General features: G+C 41.9%; 1 protein-coding gene across 3 annotated transcripts in view; it reads right to left on the reverse strand.

Moving 5' to 3' along the window:
- The window catches only part of LOC126541921 (neurobeachin-like protein 1), a 137,560-nt gene that overhangs the window by 104,014 nt on the left and 12,868 nt on the right, over window positions 1–20,678 (reverse strand). For all 3 annotated transcript variants that reach the window (XM_050188891.2, XM_050188890.2, XM_050188889.2), the window contains exons 9-17: window positions 19,388–19,496; window positions 16,422–16,528; window positions 13,042–13,125; window positions 12,781–12,879; window positions 10,776–11,022; window positions 5,536–5,639; window positions 4,903–5,004; window positions 4,511–4,629; window positions 169–298 (exon numbers count right to left, since the gene is read on the reverse strand). In XM_050188891.2, coding sequence (XP_050044848.1) covers window positions 169–298; window positions 4,511–4,629; window positions 4,903–5,004; window positions 5,536–5,639; window positions 10,776–11,022; window positions 12,781–12,879; window positions 13,042–13,125; window positions 16,422–16,528; window positions 19,388–19,496 — 1,101 coding nt within the window. The remainder of the gene's footprint in view (window positions 1–168; window positions 299–4,510; window positions 4,630–4,902; window positions 5,005–5,535; window positions 5,640–10,775; window positions 11,023–12,780; window positions 12,880–13,041; window positions 13,126–16,421; window positions 16,529–19,387; window positions 19,497–20,678) is intronic.

Genomic DNA, 20,678 nt, shown 5'->3' on the forward strand with positions numbered 1-20,678 from the left:
TATATAATTGCCCATCTTTGAAGAAGAGACTATCAGTAAAAACAGTGATCACCTGTCATCTACAGAGAGCAGGTGTTACCACTGAAAATCTGATTCCAAGCTGGCTACTGCAAACACTGGATGCACGAAAGCAATGTAGAAGCAATCAATACTGAAGGGATAACTGACCCATGTCTCATCATCCAAGGTAATCCCTTCCACAGGAACAGCATAGTAGTCTTTCTTTGTTGCAATGGCAACCACTAGTTTTCCCTGAGCAGTGAAGAATGACTCCAAGGTCCCATTTGGGCTTGTAAAGCTGAAACAACATGACTCAGTAAGAACAGTCATGTGGTACTAGATTTAGTATGACTAGCGAACATTTCTCAACATTTTTCTTAGCTTAGAACAATGTTTGTATATGCGGTCAAAGCACAATCAAAAGGCAGTATTTTGACTTAAATACCACAGTTGATGACAGCAAATTCATAGTATGCATACTGCACACAGAAGGATAAGTGACAATGGCTACAAATATATGTGTGAGGCACTCAAACAATCTACATTAAGTAGAACTGCCTTATGCGGAGATGATCTTTAAAAAGTAAAACCTATTGCAGAAAAGTGAAGGCTGGCCAGCCATTGGGCGGCAACTGCTGGCTAGATTGCTGCAGCTGTACTGTTTTGAAGCCCATACTCATTAGGAGATTTTTATAAACTGGGTCTGCTTCGAAAAACAATCTCTTGGAATTTGTAGCACATAAGCTGACAAAACCATTAACTTAAAATAAAGGCTGTATGCTGTAATTTGTGCAATTAAAGGTCCACGTGCGTGGAGTTTCTGTTGTTAATTTATATACCTAACACGAGAAATAAATGGCATTCTGAAGCCAAAATTTGTAGATTGGTGCACAACATTCTTGAAAACGCGACAATTACAAAACTGAATACAGTAAACTCTCAGCTGTACGAACGTCGGCTTATCGAATATTTCAGAATAACCAACTTTTTAAAGATCCCCAGCAGTTTTCTTATAGATTCTATGCAAAAATGTTTCACTTAAACGAATTTCGGAACAGTCAATATTTCAATTTAACGAACTTGCTCAGCGGACCAAGGCTTGCACTGCACTGCACTGCAGGCGCAACCGATGCCCGCCCTTATGAAACCGCCCCTCCAGCGGCAATGTAACGTCGCTGGCGCTACAGCGCCCCTGGGGTAAAGCGGTGGCGCGGAAAACGAACGGCAACGAGGCATGGCCTCCGAGATCGCCCGCACAAAACGAGCAAGCATGTAATCTCGTGGCCATGAACAAAGTAACATCGCTGGCGCTTACAACGCCACCAGAGCAAAGTGGCGACCTGTCACACCACAAACCACGTGGTGTGTGTTTTTTTCCGACCGGCTAGTCGTGGCATGGTCGTCGTCTCTTTCTTTCCAGTCTTGTCGGTTCCGCATGTGCACACAAATGACCCACGTGGTGTGTTTTTCATTGATATGTACAAATTCCACTTCACACGTTTCTAACACTATGGATGCCATGTCTTTTGCTCCATGAATTGCAGTTCAAACTTTTGACTCTGTATGCCATGTCTTATGTTGGTCTAGTGAATATTCAGTTTAGTGAACTTTCAGTAAAGTGAACTATTTCCGTCGGTCCTTTGAAGTTCACTCAAGTGAGAGTTCACTGTATATGGTTTCTGGGCCGACTTTCGGCCCAAAAATTGTATTTTCAGTTTAAATTTGTGTCGCTCCACTCGAAGACGAGCTGGGTTCGACCGAACTAAAATCTGCAAGCACAAGTTCAGCTTCCCCAATTATAAGTTAGGTCGGCTTCACCACAGCACTTTTTCTCTGTTGCACGATAGGTGACTCAACAAAGCAGTATATTTTCAAAGTGGCAACCAGCTTTCCGAAATGATGTCATTGATGAGAACACCCGTCATCAACCTCATAAAAAGATGCACATCTTCAGCTGCGCACGTCGCATCTTCTCGCTTTCCAGTTTCCCAAGCACATTAAGTCAACTGCTGGAAGTAAAAAATCAAGGATATGCTTCCTATGCTCAAAACGATCCTCAGGTGATCAGAAGAGAAGCACTCAAAAGAAAACTAGGGCTTGGTGCAAAGAATGATGCACTATTCCTTCCTTTCTTTGAAGGGTACCACACAGAGGCTGACTTTTAGAACAGTCGAAGCAATGTTATACAGGCGTTTATCAGAGTGATAGCAGTGCTCTATCTTAGTGCAAAGAACCCACCCACCTTTTAAGCTAACCTGAAAATTTTCAAGCTCCACAGTGAAGTTTTTATTAGTGCTACTGCAGTTAAGCAAATTCTTGAAGTAATTATTTATTTTAATTTTTCAAGATATTCTTTATAGCCTTCTGAAATAACAATATTCAGTAGGACTGTCAAACCTCGCTATAACAAAACTGGATATAATGAAACAATAGATATAAATATGTAAATGAATGTCCCCTTATGATCCCCATAGAAATTGATATTGCGGTTTATGCAATAATGGATATAACAAAGTAACACGAAGTAATTCTTGCCTCCTCGTTCAACTTCGTTATAACGAAGTTTTAATGTATATTTCTGGCTCTTTTTTAATGTATATATTTGTTTGGAAGAATAAAATCAATCAGTATATTTGAGTCGTTCTTGCAGAAAGTCCTTGGAGGCTAAAGGGTTAATTGCCAGGTACCCCTCTTAAGAAGACGAGTAATGACTGCTTGTTAATAATTATAATTTGTGAACTGTAAATCCGCAAGTCGTGTACTCTTTAGTGCATAATATGCCTGCACTAATGAAGCTTAGTAAGCTGCAAGATATTGGCTTACAAAATCTTTCAAAGCTTCAAATGTCACGTACAATGTGTACAGTATGCTGTTACTAATTGTTATGCTACATTGTTATGTGTAGTACAATGATTAGCAAGAGTATAATTTATAGTGCTACCACATTAAAAGATTTGGGGGAGATAAGCCATCAGATTAAACAAATTGTTCCTATAGCCATTTTACAATAATTATTCAAGAATCAATAAATAGTTTTGAATCAGATATAGAGCTAAATTGCAATCACCTGTGTTGTCTGAGAGCAATAAATGAATCTACTCTAATTAGACGCTTTAGTTTTGTGTCTATAAACCACTCCTGCATGTAAACTGCTCCCCCAATTACAAACATCGGAATAGGAATATAAAAGATAGTCCGCATCTACAAAGCATACATAACAACATACTACCTGCAAACTCTCCTGAACTTTTTGTGAACTTTATGGATTTTTGCTCGTTCTACTATTTTACGAATTTTGCATCTTACAAAAAAAAGATTCTCTTCAGAAAAAAAAGTTTTGAGTGTGTTGAAAGATGAGGCTGAGCATTGCAAGAAAAAGAAAACAGAAATGTGTGTAATAAAGATATTTTGACTGTACCTTTATAATTATTTGCTCTTTTGTGGCAGCACAAAATGCCATATACTAGAGGTGCACCTGCTTCAAGTAAGGATATTCAGACAAATTCCTGAAGCAGGCAAAAATGGCAACAGCGAAGTCGCTGAAAAAATCACTGCTACTGGGTTGTTTTCGGGGTGTTGAACAAAAGGTTTTTGGTCTGGTTTTAGTTTCGTTTCACTGAAAGGCATTCCATTGTGGTTCTGCTCCGGAACAAAAAAAAATGATTCATAACGGTTCATAATGATTTTGGTTCACATGCAACATTTTTGAAGCAATGTAATGATAAAAAAGTACCATTTATTTTTCTCTATAAGTGAATTATGAATTCTGATATCTTGCTTAGTGCCTTGAGTCAAGGCACTGGGCAGGATCTCAGAAGCAGCGCATCATGGAGTGTACTCACGAAAATGCGAAATCAGTGTTCTGATAAAACGAACTTGAACGAACATAAACGAATGATGGAACTTCGGTAACAAAGCATCGTACGTGTGGAAAACGAAATGATAAGCTCTTCAGCACACAAGCCCTGGGTCTTGTTATGACGCTGATTTGGTAGTGCACTGAGCGACAGCCTTAGATTAGCGGAGCGCTTGAACGGCTATCGCTTGCACTATCCCTGCCCGAGATATACATGCTAATTTTGACGTTGCCTAAAGCAGGTTGTTTCGGATTGCTGACTTTAACCTCAAACTGAAAACTGATCAGAAATATTTCAGTTTCACTCTGAAACAAAATAATAAATAATCTTTTGGTAACATTTTCGTCTTTTTTTTTCTTTCATTATGTCCTGATGCAATGGATGCTTTTGAGTTTGTACTGTTCCTCATCTTTTGATAAATCATCGTTAATAAAGCATTTATGTATCCCGTAAAATTGTGTGCTCATTGCCAAATGCATGCTATTACATCCCCCCCTCCCCACCTTTCGTCATGTTCACAGGATTTTTTCGTATTTTAATGTTCCCAGGTTGGCAGGTATGCAGCATAAAAATCTTTATGACGGCCACCTGACGCAGACATAATTACGCTTTGAATGCTTAATCACCGGTGGAACCCTCTTGGATGCTCCTACCTGTAGAGCTGTCTCCTGAACGGAGCTGCCTTGCGAACATTCAGTTTCTCCAGGCGTACCCATGCATGGAATGCAAACCCAGACCCAGGCCACTTTTTAATGTTTGGAATGACAATTCCCTGCAAAACAAAAGTAGAAGGGTATGTTGAGAGGACCAATAAGTAAACACACGGCCCACATTCTGTAGGATTTTGATTATTTGTCAAGGAGAATGGCAAGTTGTTTTTGTCAAGCAATGAATAAACGCTTCTACAAGAGAACTGGCAGCACAGAAACTTTGGCCAGTGCAGGTCCAATGTGGGGTCATACATTTGCTGCAGTGACAACATTTGCCCAACTTATGGCCAACACTGGCCCCCGCTTACAGTGCTGCTCGGCGAAGCACCTCTCACCTCGTCTAAGTCACTGAAGTCAAAGAAGTGAGATGCCCCAAGCCAGCCATCACTTTTCACCATGCTTGACAGGGCATACATCAATGGCAGTGTGTACTGGTGCTGAAGGGAAAAGAGAACAATTAATATCTCCTAAGACAGGCAATATTTATGGGAATTATCAAATGTTTGAACCAACCTAAATTGAACGAATAATGATACATGGAGGAAACGATAGTTTACTGCATATGAACATGCCCAGACACAAACAAAATTTCTTGCCCATGAAGTACAACATTTGTAGAAAGAAAATGACATCACCACGTGCATGACCACAATTGAATCAAGGACATCTGGTCGACCTTATGCTATGGACAAGCTAGCCCATGTGTCTATATTAAAGTGAATAGCCAGTAAGGTCTACAAAGAGGCCAGGAATATCAATTAATTAGAAGTCTCACTGCCCCAAGAAAACGTTCCATTAAAACACAGTGAGAAAAGACAAAAAAGTGAGTCAGGAAGACTTGTTCCAAACTCTAGCCCGTTTTCCAGATACAGAGCTCTATTACGTACCATTTCTGCACATTAAAAATTTCTGTAATGAAACTTGTGAGATGCTAGGGTTGAAATCACCAAGAAGGCATGAAAGCTAACCTGTTCTCCAGAAGTGCTAGGCCGCAGCAAGTGGAAGAGTGCCTTCAGTTCCGATGTGCTAATGGAGCAGGATGCTAGCGTGACCAGAAACTTCAGGAGCTGCCCTGGTGGTGCAAAGAGAGGCATAAGCAAAACAAAGAATATAGGCCAAGTGAAGTGTAAGAATAAGTGTAGAAGTGCAGAATAAGTGTATTTTCTTTAATCAAGATGTAGTAATAATAATGAAAAAGGAAGGGAAGACAACTTGCCATCGGTGGAATCAGATACCACAATGGCTGTAAGCAGGGCTTGCTAACTAGGTTACATATACAAATACCACATACACTCGAGTAAGAGCCGCACTCATATAAGAGTCACATCCCCAACTTGATCACCCGAGATTTGAAAAAAAATGAACAAATCAATAAAGTAGGATCAGAAAAGAAGTCACTGCTGCTTGTCTCCTCACCGATTCTGAGCATGTGGAGGGAGGGTGGTGTCTTCAGATTATTGTTCTGAAACACTTTACAGTTACAAGCCTATCTAATGCCATGGATTGCATGGGGGATGACTGCATATATCCACGAATGTGCTGCCAAACCGAGCCTGATTAGCAGTGACATCGATGAGATTAGACAGGCACTAGGTGCATGATTGTGCATTTGTGAACAAATAAATGCGTTATGAAAACAATATTGGTCAGGTTTTTGGCCACAACAATCAAGTGGATTATGCACGGCCACAAAAATTAGGCCAAAATGGCCTACCCCTGTGTAAGCACTGCACCCTGTCGAGACTGTGAAAAAAAGTGCGGCCCCTTATGCAAGAGCATTTGGTACCCAAGGAAGTGGATCAGAGGACAGCCACTGCTGTAGCTAAAATGTTAGAGAATCGCAAGCATCAAGAGGAGGTTATAGGTGCAACTCCCACCGGCAGAAATATGTGTTTTCTTCCACTTTCATTTCTCTTTTTGCTATTATGTCTATGCCTCAATTTGAGAAAACACAGCTACTTTTTTTCCCCTATATACTTCATTCTCTGTTGGCCTCCCTTCATTATTACAATAACAAGTTGGGCTGCTTGGCTGATTGGTTCTATTGTCCAAAGAAACTAAGTTTCTGAGAATGGCCACCTGATGTCGGCATTTCGGTCTTGTGACGTCATAAAGGAAAGTGTTCATATGATGCAATTTTGTAAATACGCGATCAATTGGAAGTAAGCACTTGTGTTGTCTACTCCTCACTTTGTCCTTGTTTGTGCGCACTTGACCGTGATCTGCTATGCATAACCAACTAGACCAAAAGTCGATGCTCTTGCGCTTGATTCCCCCGATTCTGGTCGCTCAAAGGCTATAGGCAGCTTCCAAGTGAGTTCATGAATGAAGGGATCCTGGTGAGCCACAAGAATAAAAGAAGAATCACTGGGTCATCCAATATCTAGTACAGTAAAAGCTCGTTAATTCGAAATGTTGGATAATTCAAAGTAGCCGCTGCGGTCCGTCCAACAATGTATTGAAAGCATTACGCAATGCATCCCGCTAATTCACACTAAAATCTGTACCGCCACTGATAATTCTAACTCCGCGCCATCGTGGATGGGGAGAGTGCTCGTGCGCAAAAGCACATATAGGTGACGATCATCGCCACGCAGCTTTGCTCTTTCCATCTACGGCCGTCTGTTGCAGGTAGGTTCTCTCCCTCTCTCAAGACCTCTAAGATAAAAACGTGGACACAGCGCTGCATGTTCTTTTATTATTATTATTATTATTATTATTATTATTATTATTATTATTATTATTATTATTATTATTAGCAACCATACGGACACTCCATGTGCATTTCTGCCATCGTCGTGGGTGTCGGCGCCACCATGGCATTCCGTATAAAGTCCAAAGGCGATGACACCGTCGCTGCGCACCCTACGCTGTACGTGCGAGTGAAAGTGTGCGAGGGGAGCAGACGATCGCGGCACAACCTCGCCGGCGCAAAAGGAACGAGTGTTATTGGGATTGGAGCGGTCGTAGTTGTCGGGAGGACCTTGGGGCGATAGGGCTAGGTGAGCAGGGTTTATTTGCAGTATTTACATCTTCGACAAGACATACATCGACAGCCTAGCGTGACTCCCAAATGGAGCCCGCAAGACTAACATACAGCAAACAGCTTACGAGCACACAGCTCACGAGTACATTTCTAGCATGACAACAAGCATGCAGCTCACTAGTACATTTCTAGCACGACAATGAGCACTCAGCTCACTACGACGAGCACACCCTAGCAGCCGCCAAACGCTGCTTATAAGCACTTGGTCCCCCCCTTGATTCCAAGCGAACGGAAACGTTCGTCCAGTCATCATTCGACGTCACTGTTCGACGTCACCGTTGATGACCCGCCCTTTTGGAGGAGGCGGGCTCACATACTCGTGTTGCACAGGTTTCAGTGGTCCGGAGCCAACGTCAGAGGGGCTTCGTAGAACTCTGAGCCGTCCCTGTTGACGCGGCCGGATAGCACATTGTCTGGTTTCTCGAAAAGCTCATGGGGAGGTTCCGCCAATTACCTCCCCTCGAGAACTCCCCTGAGCTGACCCCGCACCACGTGGCTGCCGGTTATCCGCAGTTCTCTGAAGTGCGCCCCGTCCAGTTGGATTGGAACACGTGCAGCGGGCTGAAATAGCTGGTACGTTGTCACCCCGTACGGCCATTCCTAACAGTGTGAAGAGGAAGCGCACCATCTCTTCTCGCACGTGACGCACCCAACGTTGCGAGGCGCCGGGGTGAGGTGTTCTTTCCGAATGCAACTGCGCATGTGGCAGCTGCGCGCAGTCGTGCGGCAATATCTTGAGAGCAATCTGAGTTGGGGGCTGAGTCTAGTTGCGTTGGCGGGTCGTAGCTTTGTGGTTGCTGTGTGTTCTCGGCGCTCACTTTGCATTGAAGCGATAAACAGCACGAATGTGGCTTCACTCACTGCTGTTGCCGCATTTCCTCACGGCAGCGTTTTGACAGCGAGTGTCCATAGTTATCGGGTGTGATGTGTTCATGTTTGCTGTGCACGCTGACACCCCGCTTAGTATTTTAGTTAGCAAGCGAATGTTTACAAGTTCATAAGGCCGATAAACGTACTATCCTTACTTCATACGGCTGTCAGCTAATTCGCTATCGCAATTGATGCTTCGCCTTTCGGGTAAAACTACGTATTTTTTTCGGGTGAAACTACGTATGCTCTTTATCTACGAGGTGTTCTGCCAAGAAGCGGCACCAGGTAATGTCTATAACACGGCGACCGTGAGGTTTATTGGCACTCGCAGTACCAAAAAGCATAGCCTTTAAGATTCGTGGCTATTACTAAAAGGAAAGCATCGCTGGGATATGTGTGTAGATGCCACCTATGTGTACAGTGGAACTCAGCAGTGTGCAGCCGGTGCATCTACGAAAGTACAATGGAGATCAACGTCGCAGCAGGTTGAGATGTGTTTCGTGAGTGCAATGTAGAGCGCAGCTGTTGTTTCTACGGCGAGCATCGGCACGCGTCGCATGCGGCCAGTCACGCTACGTTGCTTGCGCTGCGCCAGCTGAAATGCCATCCCCTCTAGACTTCAATGCGCGCACTGTCGGCTGTTCTCTTCGGAGCATTCTTTTATTCTTTAATTACCCTATTTTTTATTAGCCAAAATAAGGTACATACAGGTAATTACGGATATACATGCTATTCTACGTACCTTGCACTATTTTTCCACATAGTCCCCACACTGGTTCAGACATTTGTCCCATCGAAGCACTAAATTTGAGATGCCCCTGTGGTCAGTCAGCGACGCACACAGTCTCCCCAAATGCTCATTGTCATGCGAGTCTCCACAGCCTTTTGCAAACTCACAATACCACCACCTCACACTTCTCAAAGCGAGACACCTTTCCCCATACGTGGGCTGCATTTCCCTGAGGATTTCAATAGGCGTTCATCCCTTGCTCTATAGAAAAGGAAACACACTTCGTTACTCGTGCACTGTCGATGTGTGCAGCACAACCGTCATCTTCAACAACTTAAAGAGTGCCGTGCCGCCGTGCCGCCATGCCACCGAGCTACCGGCAGATAAGGCCGGGCCAGTCCAAGAAAGGTTCACCACTGGGAATGGATATCTTGACTTCACATTTACAGCCGTAATATGGCTAAAAAAATAGGTGCAGGACTTTCTGATCTACCCTCGTATTTCTTCAGCATGCGTACAATATGCGCTCAACCTATCGTTTCTTACTTGTTTTCCTAAGTCTTTATTTTCCTGTTAGTGCAACAATGTATTCATCAGATTGTACAGCACAACTTTCACTCACTGTACTGTGCACTGTACTGTGCACTGTACTGTACTGTACTGTTGAGTTGAGTTCTACTAATACGATCTTGACAGGACCAACGGAATTGACCTAATTATGCAGTTAGCCGAATCAAAATAGGAGGTAGAAAAAATGTCTAAACGCACCCCGGACTCATCTGGCCATTTTACCTAATTCTAAAGTTGGCATTTTCATCGAGGGATAATATGTCCAACACATTCATTGTCCCCTAACTAAGCACCACCGAGAAAGATGCTGCAGCCAATGTGGTCACAAGTGAGATCACCATCAGTGAAAGGTGCATGTATGCTGACCAGTCAAGTTTGAATTAACCAGTGAAGACTAATTTCAGGATCAATAAAATCGAGTTTCAACCAAAAAAACTGTATTAGGAGGCGACCGGGACTTCTGGTCAGGATCAAATCAATTGAAAAATCTAATTGGCTTAAGACGAATTATTGGAAGTCTACTGTAATGGGGCCAAGGTTGCCAGGTTCAGCTACTTCATGCCAAAGTGACTTTTTTGGGGACTCATTAACTATGAATATTTGTGCTCCTACTTTAGCTTGATTACATTTGAAATGAATATCAGGCATCACAGTAGCACCAAAGAATCTACCTTGACTGAATCTTGTAGTAATGGTGATATTTTTAGTGCAAAACATGACAACAACATGCACTAAGCTGCACTCCGTGCTTCTGTATTCCATAATGCTAACATGTAAACCAGTCATTGTCTGGACATGCCACTCATATCCATCATGAGTAGGGCAGAGTATGGGCTCCAGTGGTGACCATTTAGGTACCGTATGGTTCCTTTATTGACCCCTCTTTAAAAAATGACTGCTTGATACTGGGTAGTGTTTGGCTTACTATGAGGAATTTTCTTGCTAGTTTTCGAGACAAAGATGCAGCAACCCTGTCGGAGACTACTCCTTACCTACAGCCTTGCCACCGATAGTGCTACTCCTGCCCAGCACGTGAATGATGGCTGGGATGACACCGCCCCGTGCGCAGGCCATGCGCGACCTGAGCGACCCTTTCACCATGGAGTCGAGCTGCTCAGCCAGCCAGAGCTGGAGGGAATGTGACTCTAGTTGAGGGAGCCAGTGCAGCAGGTGAATCATCAGCTCTAAGTTGCGAAGCGTCGACGACGTTCCTGTCAGGCGCGGGGTCTCCTCAACCAGCTGCGCAGCGGAAAACAAGGAGAATGTGTTCTACTTTTCATCTTGGCAAGAACTTCTTTGACAGAAGTTTCCCTAAAACACCTACAGTCAATTTAATTCTCAAGCAACAGTTCTAAGGCACAATCTCAGAAACATACTTCTGCAAGGTTCAGAGTTCACTTGGAATTACCAAGGTCATGAGTCCAACTACTTCCAGCCACAGCAGCTGCATTTTGACAGACGTGAAACATGAAAGGGACCATGAGTCTAGATTTCAGTGCACCCTGAAGAAACCGTGGTGGTTGAGATAAATCTGGAATCCTCTGCTAGAATGCTTTTGATAGCTGATGGTGCAAGTTCAAGACATATATTCACCAAGAGCAAACTAAAAATAAAAAGGCAGTAGAGGTCACAATGCCCAATGTAATAAAATATACACATTTTACATACCTAAGGAAGCTGTACGCATAAAGCAAGTACAGTCACCATCAAGCTTAACCCAAATACGCCTTAACACTAAGTGCCATGCCCGAGCATACTCATTTGGCCACCAATGCACACCCTTAGCCGTGCTCGACATAATTCATAAATGTGAAACACCCGCAGACTGCTTGTGCCATCTAATCAGAAGCTGGTTAAACTTTAAGGGAAGTACTATTTTTATACAACAGGTATAATGTTACAAAGCTTATCAACTATTAGTGTAGTTTGTGTCTCTCGTTTGCCAACATGGTGGACAGGCGCAAAAAGCCCACGCATTTTTTTTTAATGATGCAGAAATTCAAAACATTGATCAATGCACAAATTTAGGAACTTTAATGAACTCTGGATTAGAACTCTCAAAAAGCTAAAGTGCAATGAGCACTCTACAGACTTAACTATAGGAACATGATATTTTTAACAAGTTCTTTGAAAGAAATATTCCACATCTCTTTAGCTATATTCAAACAACCTGCACTGCTTATTTAGTCTAATTACTGAGGATGCTAGAAATAATGATAAACTGCTGCCACTACTGCCTGCAGTGTAAATCGTATCAGTGCCTCAACAGCAAGGTGGTCCAACATTCCCAATCAATACCCGTGGGTGGCTCAAATTTTTATAAATTTATTGCTAAGATGTAACATTCTTTGCCATGAACAATGCTGATCTGAATGAATCCCTGCAACCAGGTATCGCATAATAAAAAAAAAGAAAACAGGAGTGCAGAGCATTTACAAGACAACATTATTGCCTTCAGTCTTGTAAGACTAATGTATTTAATTTTCACTTCCAATTTATATCTGCATTTCGTACATGATTAATTCAGGGAGCAGGGTCAAAAAGCCTATCTATTGATAGGTTGGCAGGACAGTTGTGCCCTTACAGACAGCTGCTAGCAGAGCAACAGTGGTTACTGACAGTAGTTCAACATATTAAAATATGTGAAAAAATTCACGCGGACAGGTTAAAGAACACCACTAACAAAATATACTAGTACAACAATGTGCACATGTATGGAGTGTACATGATGAAGAAGAGAAGAGGTTCCATACTTACAAGCTGAATACAAATTTGTAGCAGTACATGATAACATTGTAGTTAAAGTACAAAAACTGTCTAGTAAATAAGCTTTATGGTAGTTTGCTTCATAAAACAATTATACCAGAAGAAACCAGTTCACTGGAGTAAACAATTTACGATACTGTCATAGCCATGATTCTATTACTATTAATGCAGGTTTTAGAAATTCATTCTGCCTTAACCTTATGTTTAAAAAGAAAAAAAAGATCAGCTTACCCATTCAAGAAGTGTTTCCAGTGTACACTGCTGAGGCTCCCCCATAGTCTTGAGCGTGCTGATCAGAGTACGGTAACCTTGCATGCTTGAGAAGTGTTTCTGTGAAAAGAAAGTAAGCAAGTTGACTAGAATTTCATTTCTCACATTTTGGCCTGACCAAAGGCCAGTATATAAATTGCTAATTCTGAACATCCACAGTCAAATAAATGTTTACTGCATGCAACAAAGGTTCGATAGTCTGTAGAGAGCATACATCCGTACCTTTGCAAAAGGAACATTGGAAAGGAAGACATGAATCAGCCGTACGGAGGAGGTGGCCATTTTCTGGGCACTACCACTCTTTAACTGTCAAGATGGAAGAAACAAATCATGAATTATTCAGCTATCAGTGGATGTAAAAAGGACAAAAAGAGGCAAGCACTTCAGTATACATATAAGCAACATGAAATCCAGTCTCCCTTTTTAACAAGCTTTAGTTAAAGCTTATGCATTTACCATGATCAGTGACATATATTTCTGTACACTCAGAGTAACTTAGAAGTGTATCCTCATGTTTAAACATTAGCACCATTTTAACGCAATAGCGATAAGGGCCCCGTGTCGCAGAAAATCCAGTGTTGGTGTTAGCACCTGCGAAATCATGCCGAATCACGCATCTCAAACCATGGAGGATATAATTTCTCAAAGTAAAACGCACCAAACATTTAGTAAAATACGACCTACACACAACCTATAGACATGGTAGCATTGGATTGCAATTTGAACATACGAGAAAACATAATTCTGTTACGTAGAAACGCGAACACAAACCCCTTTTTCAACTGTCGTTTGTGGTCTGCTTTAGTAGCAGCAGCATTGGCCACTCGGTTCCTTGCAATACCATAAAAAATGTACCAGAAAGCTCGCCTTCGTGCATAGTGTTCGCCACCAACGTTTCCAGGAAAACACTGACACGTGTACTTGTTTATCTTTATCGGGTGACCACGTTTCACCGCCTAAAAAATTTTATCGCACAGCACAGGACACACCTGCATGTATCGGAAGTTTCTCGAAAGTTATCGATGGTTCTATCTGCTGTCTGTTGTCGCCGAACATTGTACAATCCGATTTCATGTATTCGATCGAGCCACCTTGCCGACTGTTTCAGCAGATCGGGATGGATTCGTTGGGACCGTTTCTGATGTCAACATCTGGAAACAAGTGGATTGTCATGGCAACAGACTGCTTCACCTACTTTGCTGAAACGAAACTGAAAGCTCTACCGAAAGGTAGTGCAGCAGAAGTGGCGAAATTCTTCGTCGAGAACATCCTGCTGTGACATGGTGCCCCAGAAGTCCTCATCACCGACAGAAGAACAGCCTTTACAGAGGAGCTCACCCGAGCCATTCTATAATACAGCCAGACAAGCCACAGGAGGACAACTGCCTACCACCTGCAGACGAATGGTCTTATTGAGTGGCTGAACAAGACTCTTGCTGATATGCTAGCAACGTACTTCGACGTCGAACACAAGACGTGGGATGCCGTCCTGCCATATATAACCTTCGCTTACAACACAGCAGTGCAAGAAACAACACAGATCACGCCGTTCAAGCTGGTTTATGGAAGGAACCTGACGATGACTCTCAATGCGATGCTGATGCATGTCACTGACGAAGAAAATGCTGGTGTAGCCACCATCTCCGGTGCACCGAAGACAGCCAACAGCTCGCCCGCCTGCGCATCAAAAACCAGCAGAGGACCGACAGCCGACACTACAACCTTCGACGCAGCTACGTCGAGTACCAGCCCGGCGACCGTGTTTGGGTTTGGACCCCTATATGCCAATGAGGACTTAGCGAGGAGCTTTTACACCACTATTTTGGACCCTACAAAATCATCCGATGCATTGGCGCACTTGACTATGAGGTCGTGCCAGACGGAATTTCGCTATCACAGCAGCACCACTCACAACCTGAAGTAGTCCATGTTGTGCAACTTCAGCCATTCTACCAGCACTAACGAACTTTGGGACTTTGTATAGCTGAACTTTGGCTCTTCTTTTTTTGGGACTCTGTTACTTTGGACTCTGTTTCTTTGTTGTTTTGTTACTTTTGTTTAGTAAGCTCTCCTGTTATGTTTGTAACATTGGGATGATACTAAGAGGAAGGTATTGACATGTGCACTAGTTTATCTTTATCGGGTGACCACGTTTCCCCGCCTAACAAATGTTATTTCACAGCACAGGACGCGCCTGCATGTATTGGAAGTTTCTCGAAAGTTATTGATGGTTCTATCCACTGTCGGTTGTTACTGAACAAATGTGATTTCATGTATGCATGACACGAATGGTGTAGAACTTTCTGGAAGACACACGAGCAACAGCGATTACTCTGGAAGCTTTGATGACTGATGTATAAAAGCTGACGCACTTGACCCGCTGATCAGATTTAATCGATCACCAACTGTGTTTGCCGCTATTGTGTGCTTTATGTGTAGCCTGTTTCTGTGGGCACAGGTTTGCCCAATAAAAGTTAGTTTAGTCATTCACAATATTGGTACTGTGTTCTTTACCGTCACTATTACATGACAACATTATGGTTACATAAGCTGCAGTTGCCAGGAAGCACGAGACGCAGCCAGGGATCTTTAAAGGTGAAGCTTAAGCCTCCTCCCAAATTTTATTCACAAGTGTTCCAGCACGAAGACTGAAAACCAGTCCACAAAATTATTTCAACATTCCCATAATAACACTGTCACACACATGCACTTAAAGAACACTAAAACCGAAGACAACTGAAATCTGTGAGCCCCACTGGCTCCCCTGCAAGCTTGTACAAGGGAACCATCATGGTAAAAAATTTTTATCCTAGTCAGGCTCAATTGTGATCAAAAGTGCCTGTATGATGCTAGCATAATATTAATATATCCATTTTGTTTGTGCAATTATTAAACAGAAGCAGATTTTAGTGCATCAATCAATCTAAAGTGTTCAAGTTAAATTACTGCATGCAGGTGTAACTAACTTTTCTCATTTTTCAAGATTTCACACATTCTGCGTATGGCTGTGGCACAAATAGCCAAGCTTTCCTTTTTGCCTTGAGGTTTGTTCATGAAAGTTAAGCTTTCTATAACCACAAAACGAGGACTCTGTACATACTTGTAATGACTTTAATGCATAAACTTGACATTTCTGCCAAATATGCCTAAAACTTAAGCCTAACAGTACAAGTGGGACAAAACAAAGTCCATGCCTGCGGTGTTGAACAGAGCAATCAGTGCACTCACTTAGTGCTTCTCTAAGTCTTAACTGAACCTTTATGTGCCATTTCAATTTTAAACTGTCCTTTCTAAAATGCCTGCCGGTACAAAGAATATAATCTCAAGTAGCAAGACAACTCAATAGCTACCTGTGTTCCACAGAGTTTCATAAATTTTTAGTCAACGTGACGATTTACTCAAGCTCAAAGACTTTCTTCTGCAAGCAGTGTTCTTTCTACACTCCTTTCAGTCAACAGTTCTCAGTGTTAAAATTTTTGCTCTGTCAGACAAAAAACTGCGTAATGTACTTTCATGCCAAAGTTCCTTCACAATTTTAAAGGCAATTTTTTTTAACATGTAATAAAAGAAAGGAGGTCCCTACAAAATGAAGTGTGCTTTACCTTGGTTCCATGAAGAGAGCGAATAAGGCGTACAACCAGTTCGTTGTCGTGAAACACTTTCTTCAAGGCCAAATTGCTGTTCGATGAAAAGAGTTCTTGCAGACCACCTGCAAAAGCAGAAAAGACTCAAACATGAAGTCCTAGTTTTTAAGTTTCGTTCTGAGGTACCCCACATCACAAATGAAGAGGAACAGCACCATATGTTCTTCACGATACTGACAAAAAATTATTCCAATCCTACTGCTTCTATTTTTAGTTATGCTGCAAGAAAAGCATATATAATTCATCGAGCCACAAGGGCACAAAAAATTACACTGATTCCTTAAAATTTGAAGCCATTTGCACAGTGGCAAGCATACATGCAGGGTAAAAACTTAATGCCACTTGCAACACAGTGCATTCTCACAAACACATGAACTCTTTCCCTACTATGGGGAAAATGGCTGCTTTTTGTGGGTTACACAAGATTTTTTTTAAAGAACTATTACACTCAGAATTAAACTAAAGGAAAGCAGAATTAATTTACTTTTCAGGCATAGAAGGTTTATTTATGAGTTCTATGCAGTAACATAAACTTTTAGTTACGAAAAACAAGACTGAAGAGTAAAATTAAACAAAACTTGTTAAGATATGCTTGTACCCAAGAAGAAACAAATGCTGTAAAGATTGTGCAATATAAAAGATGTTTCAGCATCCAATAGCAACTATCTGTGAAGAAATCAGTTTTTTGTCTTGAACAATATTCCTGCAAAAACAAAAACTTAGCTCGAAGGCATATAGTTCTGCATGCCATGCAACAGAGCAGTTCCTTAAAATAAAACACAAGGGAACGTGGCAAGTCTTGCATTAGACTGGTATTTCCGGCTGGGTTTTGCTGACGTTGCATTCTTTCAAATTTCAGTATGTATTAATTTTAGCTAGCTCATGTTGAATTGCTTGAGGTAGTAGAAGAGCCCAAACTTGCATCACTCTCCAAAGTAAACTCAGATGAAAGGACAGCATCCTCTGACTTGCTGCTGCTCGCTGTCGAAAAAATCAACCACAGACACAGCAGAATTGCAAGATTCACAATTTCTTAGAATGCGCGCGGGATATGCAGGAGCAGGCCCATTTTCGCTGTCAAACTCCCGCGTCTTCTACGCCCATTCTAATATCGTCACCATACAGGGAAAAAAAACTGTATCGAAAACGAAACTGTAGTTCTTATATTGTGAGTTATATGGCGCAGTGGGCTTGCGAGCAGCTTCCTTGAAACTCTTCGGTTCGGGGATAGCATGAGGAAAGTAAATATGTCCGCAACAGAAATTAGTAAAAGGTGATTGGAGGTGTGGCGGCAGAAAAGTAGGGAAAGTAAACATGTCCGCAACAGAGATTACTAAAAGGAGATTGGAGGTTCACTGGCAGAAAAGTGGGAAAGTAAACAGATCCGCAACAGAGATTAGTAAAAGGAGATTGGAGGTTCGCCGGCAGAAAAGTGGGGAAAGTAAACAGATCCACAACAGAGATTAGTAAAAGGAGATTGGAGGCTCGCCGACACAAAAGTAGGGAAAGTAAACAGATCCGCAACAGAGGTTAGTAAAAGGCAATTGGAGGTTCGCTGGCAGAAAAGCAGGGAGACCACAAACAACGGAGGCATAGAAAAAACAAAGTTCTCAATATAGGTTTCGAAAGTTTGATGCACAGAATGTTTTGTTTGCAAGGAAATTAATATAGTTAGGACATTAGGCAAAATAAGGAAAAAGAGTTTGGCGATGCAACCCACCACCCCATTTCAAAGGGGCACTCATAGAATCCATCCATCCATCCATGTCGCGAAAGGTATTGAAAATGGCACTTGAAACCATCGCTAGTGGGCTAACAATGCTTAATGGGTGTGGCAGGGAAAGAGTTAAACTGTTCAATACAGACTTTCACTCCCAATGTTAGCAGTCACAGCCACACATGGAACACACATTACTGAAGTAAACTGATGTAATCTACATAAGATATGCCTGTTAATGGTTGTAGTGCCACTTCATTGGCTTTTGTCCACTTAGTAGTCTGTCTGATTATGTTATTATTATTGGCAAGTAAAGTTAACAAGTTAATCCATTCACTACAGCTATCATTATCCCAGCATTGATAGCAATAAAAATGTGCCTGATAAAGCAACTTCAGCCATAATTGTATTAAGAAACTTACAAAGTCCTAGACAACTAATTTCATGTGAATTCCATTCAATTGGCACAGGTATTAGTAACCTTACACCAATAATAAAACTTGATGTGAATTCCACTGATAATTCAGTAGTAGTTGTCACACAGATTTCGCAAACGTGAATCTGCCCAAAGAAAACAAACTGCTCTATCCCAGATCACAACGGAAGTTATTGCATGCAAATGGTTCAAGAAACAGAGTCTCATTTTCGTGCAGTGCATTCCCATGTTTAGAGAAGTCGCTGTCCCAGAGCGCATTTTGACTGCACGAGTTGTGGCCTGCGCATGCCCAACATTGCTGTTGAATGCACAAGAATCAGCACGGACGGTGCCTTGTAATGGAGACAACACCAAATGTACAGTACAGCAATGTTTGTAACTGCTGCACACAGCTGACACTACCGCCAAACCAAACTCCACCTAAGCATCCCACCCCTCTTAGCAGTTGGATGCGACGTGCGACAAGCCCTTGAAGTTCTGGCCAAATCTGTGCTTCAATGGCGGAGCAAAAGGGAGCACTCCACTATGTAGAGAGTTGATCCAAAACGATGAAGGTAACACGTAAGAGCACCCCTGATGTACCAGAGAATATAGATTTTTTTTTTTTTTTTTTTTGCTGCATTGAAAAAAAATTGCTCTCGACCTACCCGTGCAATTCACCACAACAGAGACTTTGAGCTGCAGATTCATGCATTGGAATAGAAAAAATGTTCAAGAGGCTCAAAATTTTTGAACAAAGAGTCATAGATGTGCACAAAAATAACCTCTTACTCATCATCCACTGAGCTGTATCCACTTGCGTGGGCTTCTCCTCTTCAGTCATCAGCTTGGACAGAGTCCCCAAGTACTCACACACGAATGCATCCAGGTCCACTTTTCTCTGCGTGCAAACAAAAACATGAAGATATGCAGAACTGCTCCTTTCTGATACTAAACCCCCTGCAGATAGACATTTCACATAACATTTTCAATTATCATAGAATGATTACCAATAAAAGAGTTATTGCTGACAATGACATTACAGCCTTCCAGCATTGTATATTCCAAATTACTAATAGGGTTACCTAACTAACTGATTGCAAACCAGGAAAAGGAAAGAAAAAATTGTGACGTAACAGTGCATCCCAAAAGTATTGACTGCACACATTATTTGCATGTTTTATGACACTGTGCATGTTACTGTTTTCTACAGTAAAACCAAGCACCAACACAGATTTAAATCTTAGTACTTGTTTTAACAACAATTACTTATGGGCTTTGCTGGGCACAGAAAAGCAGCCCAAGAGTTAACCCACCAATAAAAAAAGAAAAGCTGCATAACTCAAAAACAAATTCTCGTTTTTGAATGGGTTCAAAGATCTTTCACACAGAAAAAATGCCCAGCATCTGCTTCAGCTGCACAGGCACATATACTTTTGAATGCAAAGGAGAGAAAGAAAAATAGCAGTTTTGAGTCTAAACACACAAAAAACATTGCTGTGGTCAACTACCACAGCTTACGGTTGTGGTGATACCTCAATTGACACAATGCCTAAACTTTACAGCGCAGATAAAAAAAAAGGGAAGAAAAGCTTGCTCGGATGCTTGCCTAGTAGCTCCGAAAGGCAGTAGCAATGATGACCCACATAGCAGGATTTTACTTGGACATCTTCCATATGGCTGACTTCGTCAATTCATTCTTAGTAGTACTACTACTTTTTGCCAAAGCTGTGTTGCCTTGCATTCTGTCAACTTCATGAAATGCCAATGCTCAGATATAGAAGTTTACTTTTATGCACCGGCTCATACATTATTACATGTGGTCATGCTCACTATGGTTGTGCTGAACCTATGTTACAGCCTACTGCAGTTACGCTCAATTACAAGGAATGCCTAATGTAATTAGGAGGCTGCCATTGTTATTAGAGTAACAGCAATTCTATTTTTATATAGCAGTGCACAGCTGCAGTACTAGTAAATGGTGTTTAGCATAACAACATTAGTGTTCCTGTGTAATTAACTATGGTATCAGATTTGCACTGTGGTTTGGACAATGACTTAGCTACCATTATCAAGTGTGCAC

The sequence above is a fragment of the Dermacentor andersoni genome, chromosome 2 (assembly GCF_023375885.2).
Source record: "Dermacentor andersoni chromosome 2, qqDerAnde1_hic_scaffold, whole genome shotgun sequence".
Lineage (NCBI taxonomy): Eukaryota > Metazoa > Arthropoda > Arachnida > Ixodida > Ixodidae > Dermacentor > Dermacentor andersoni.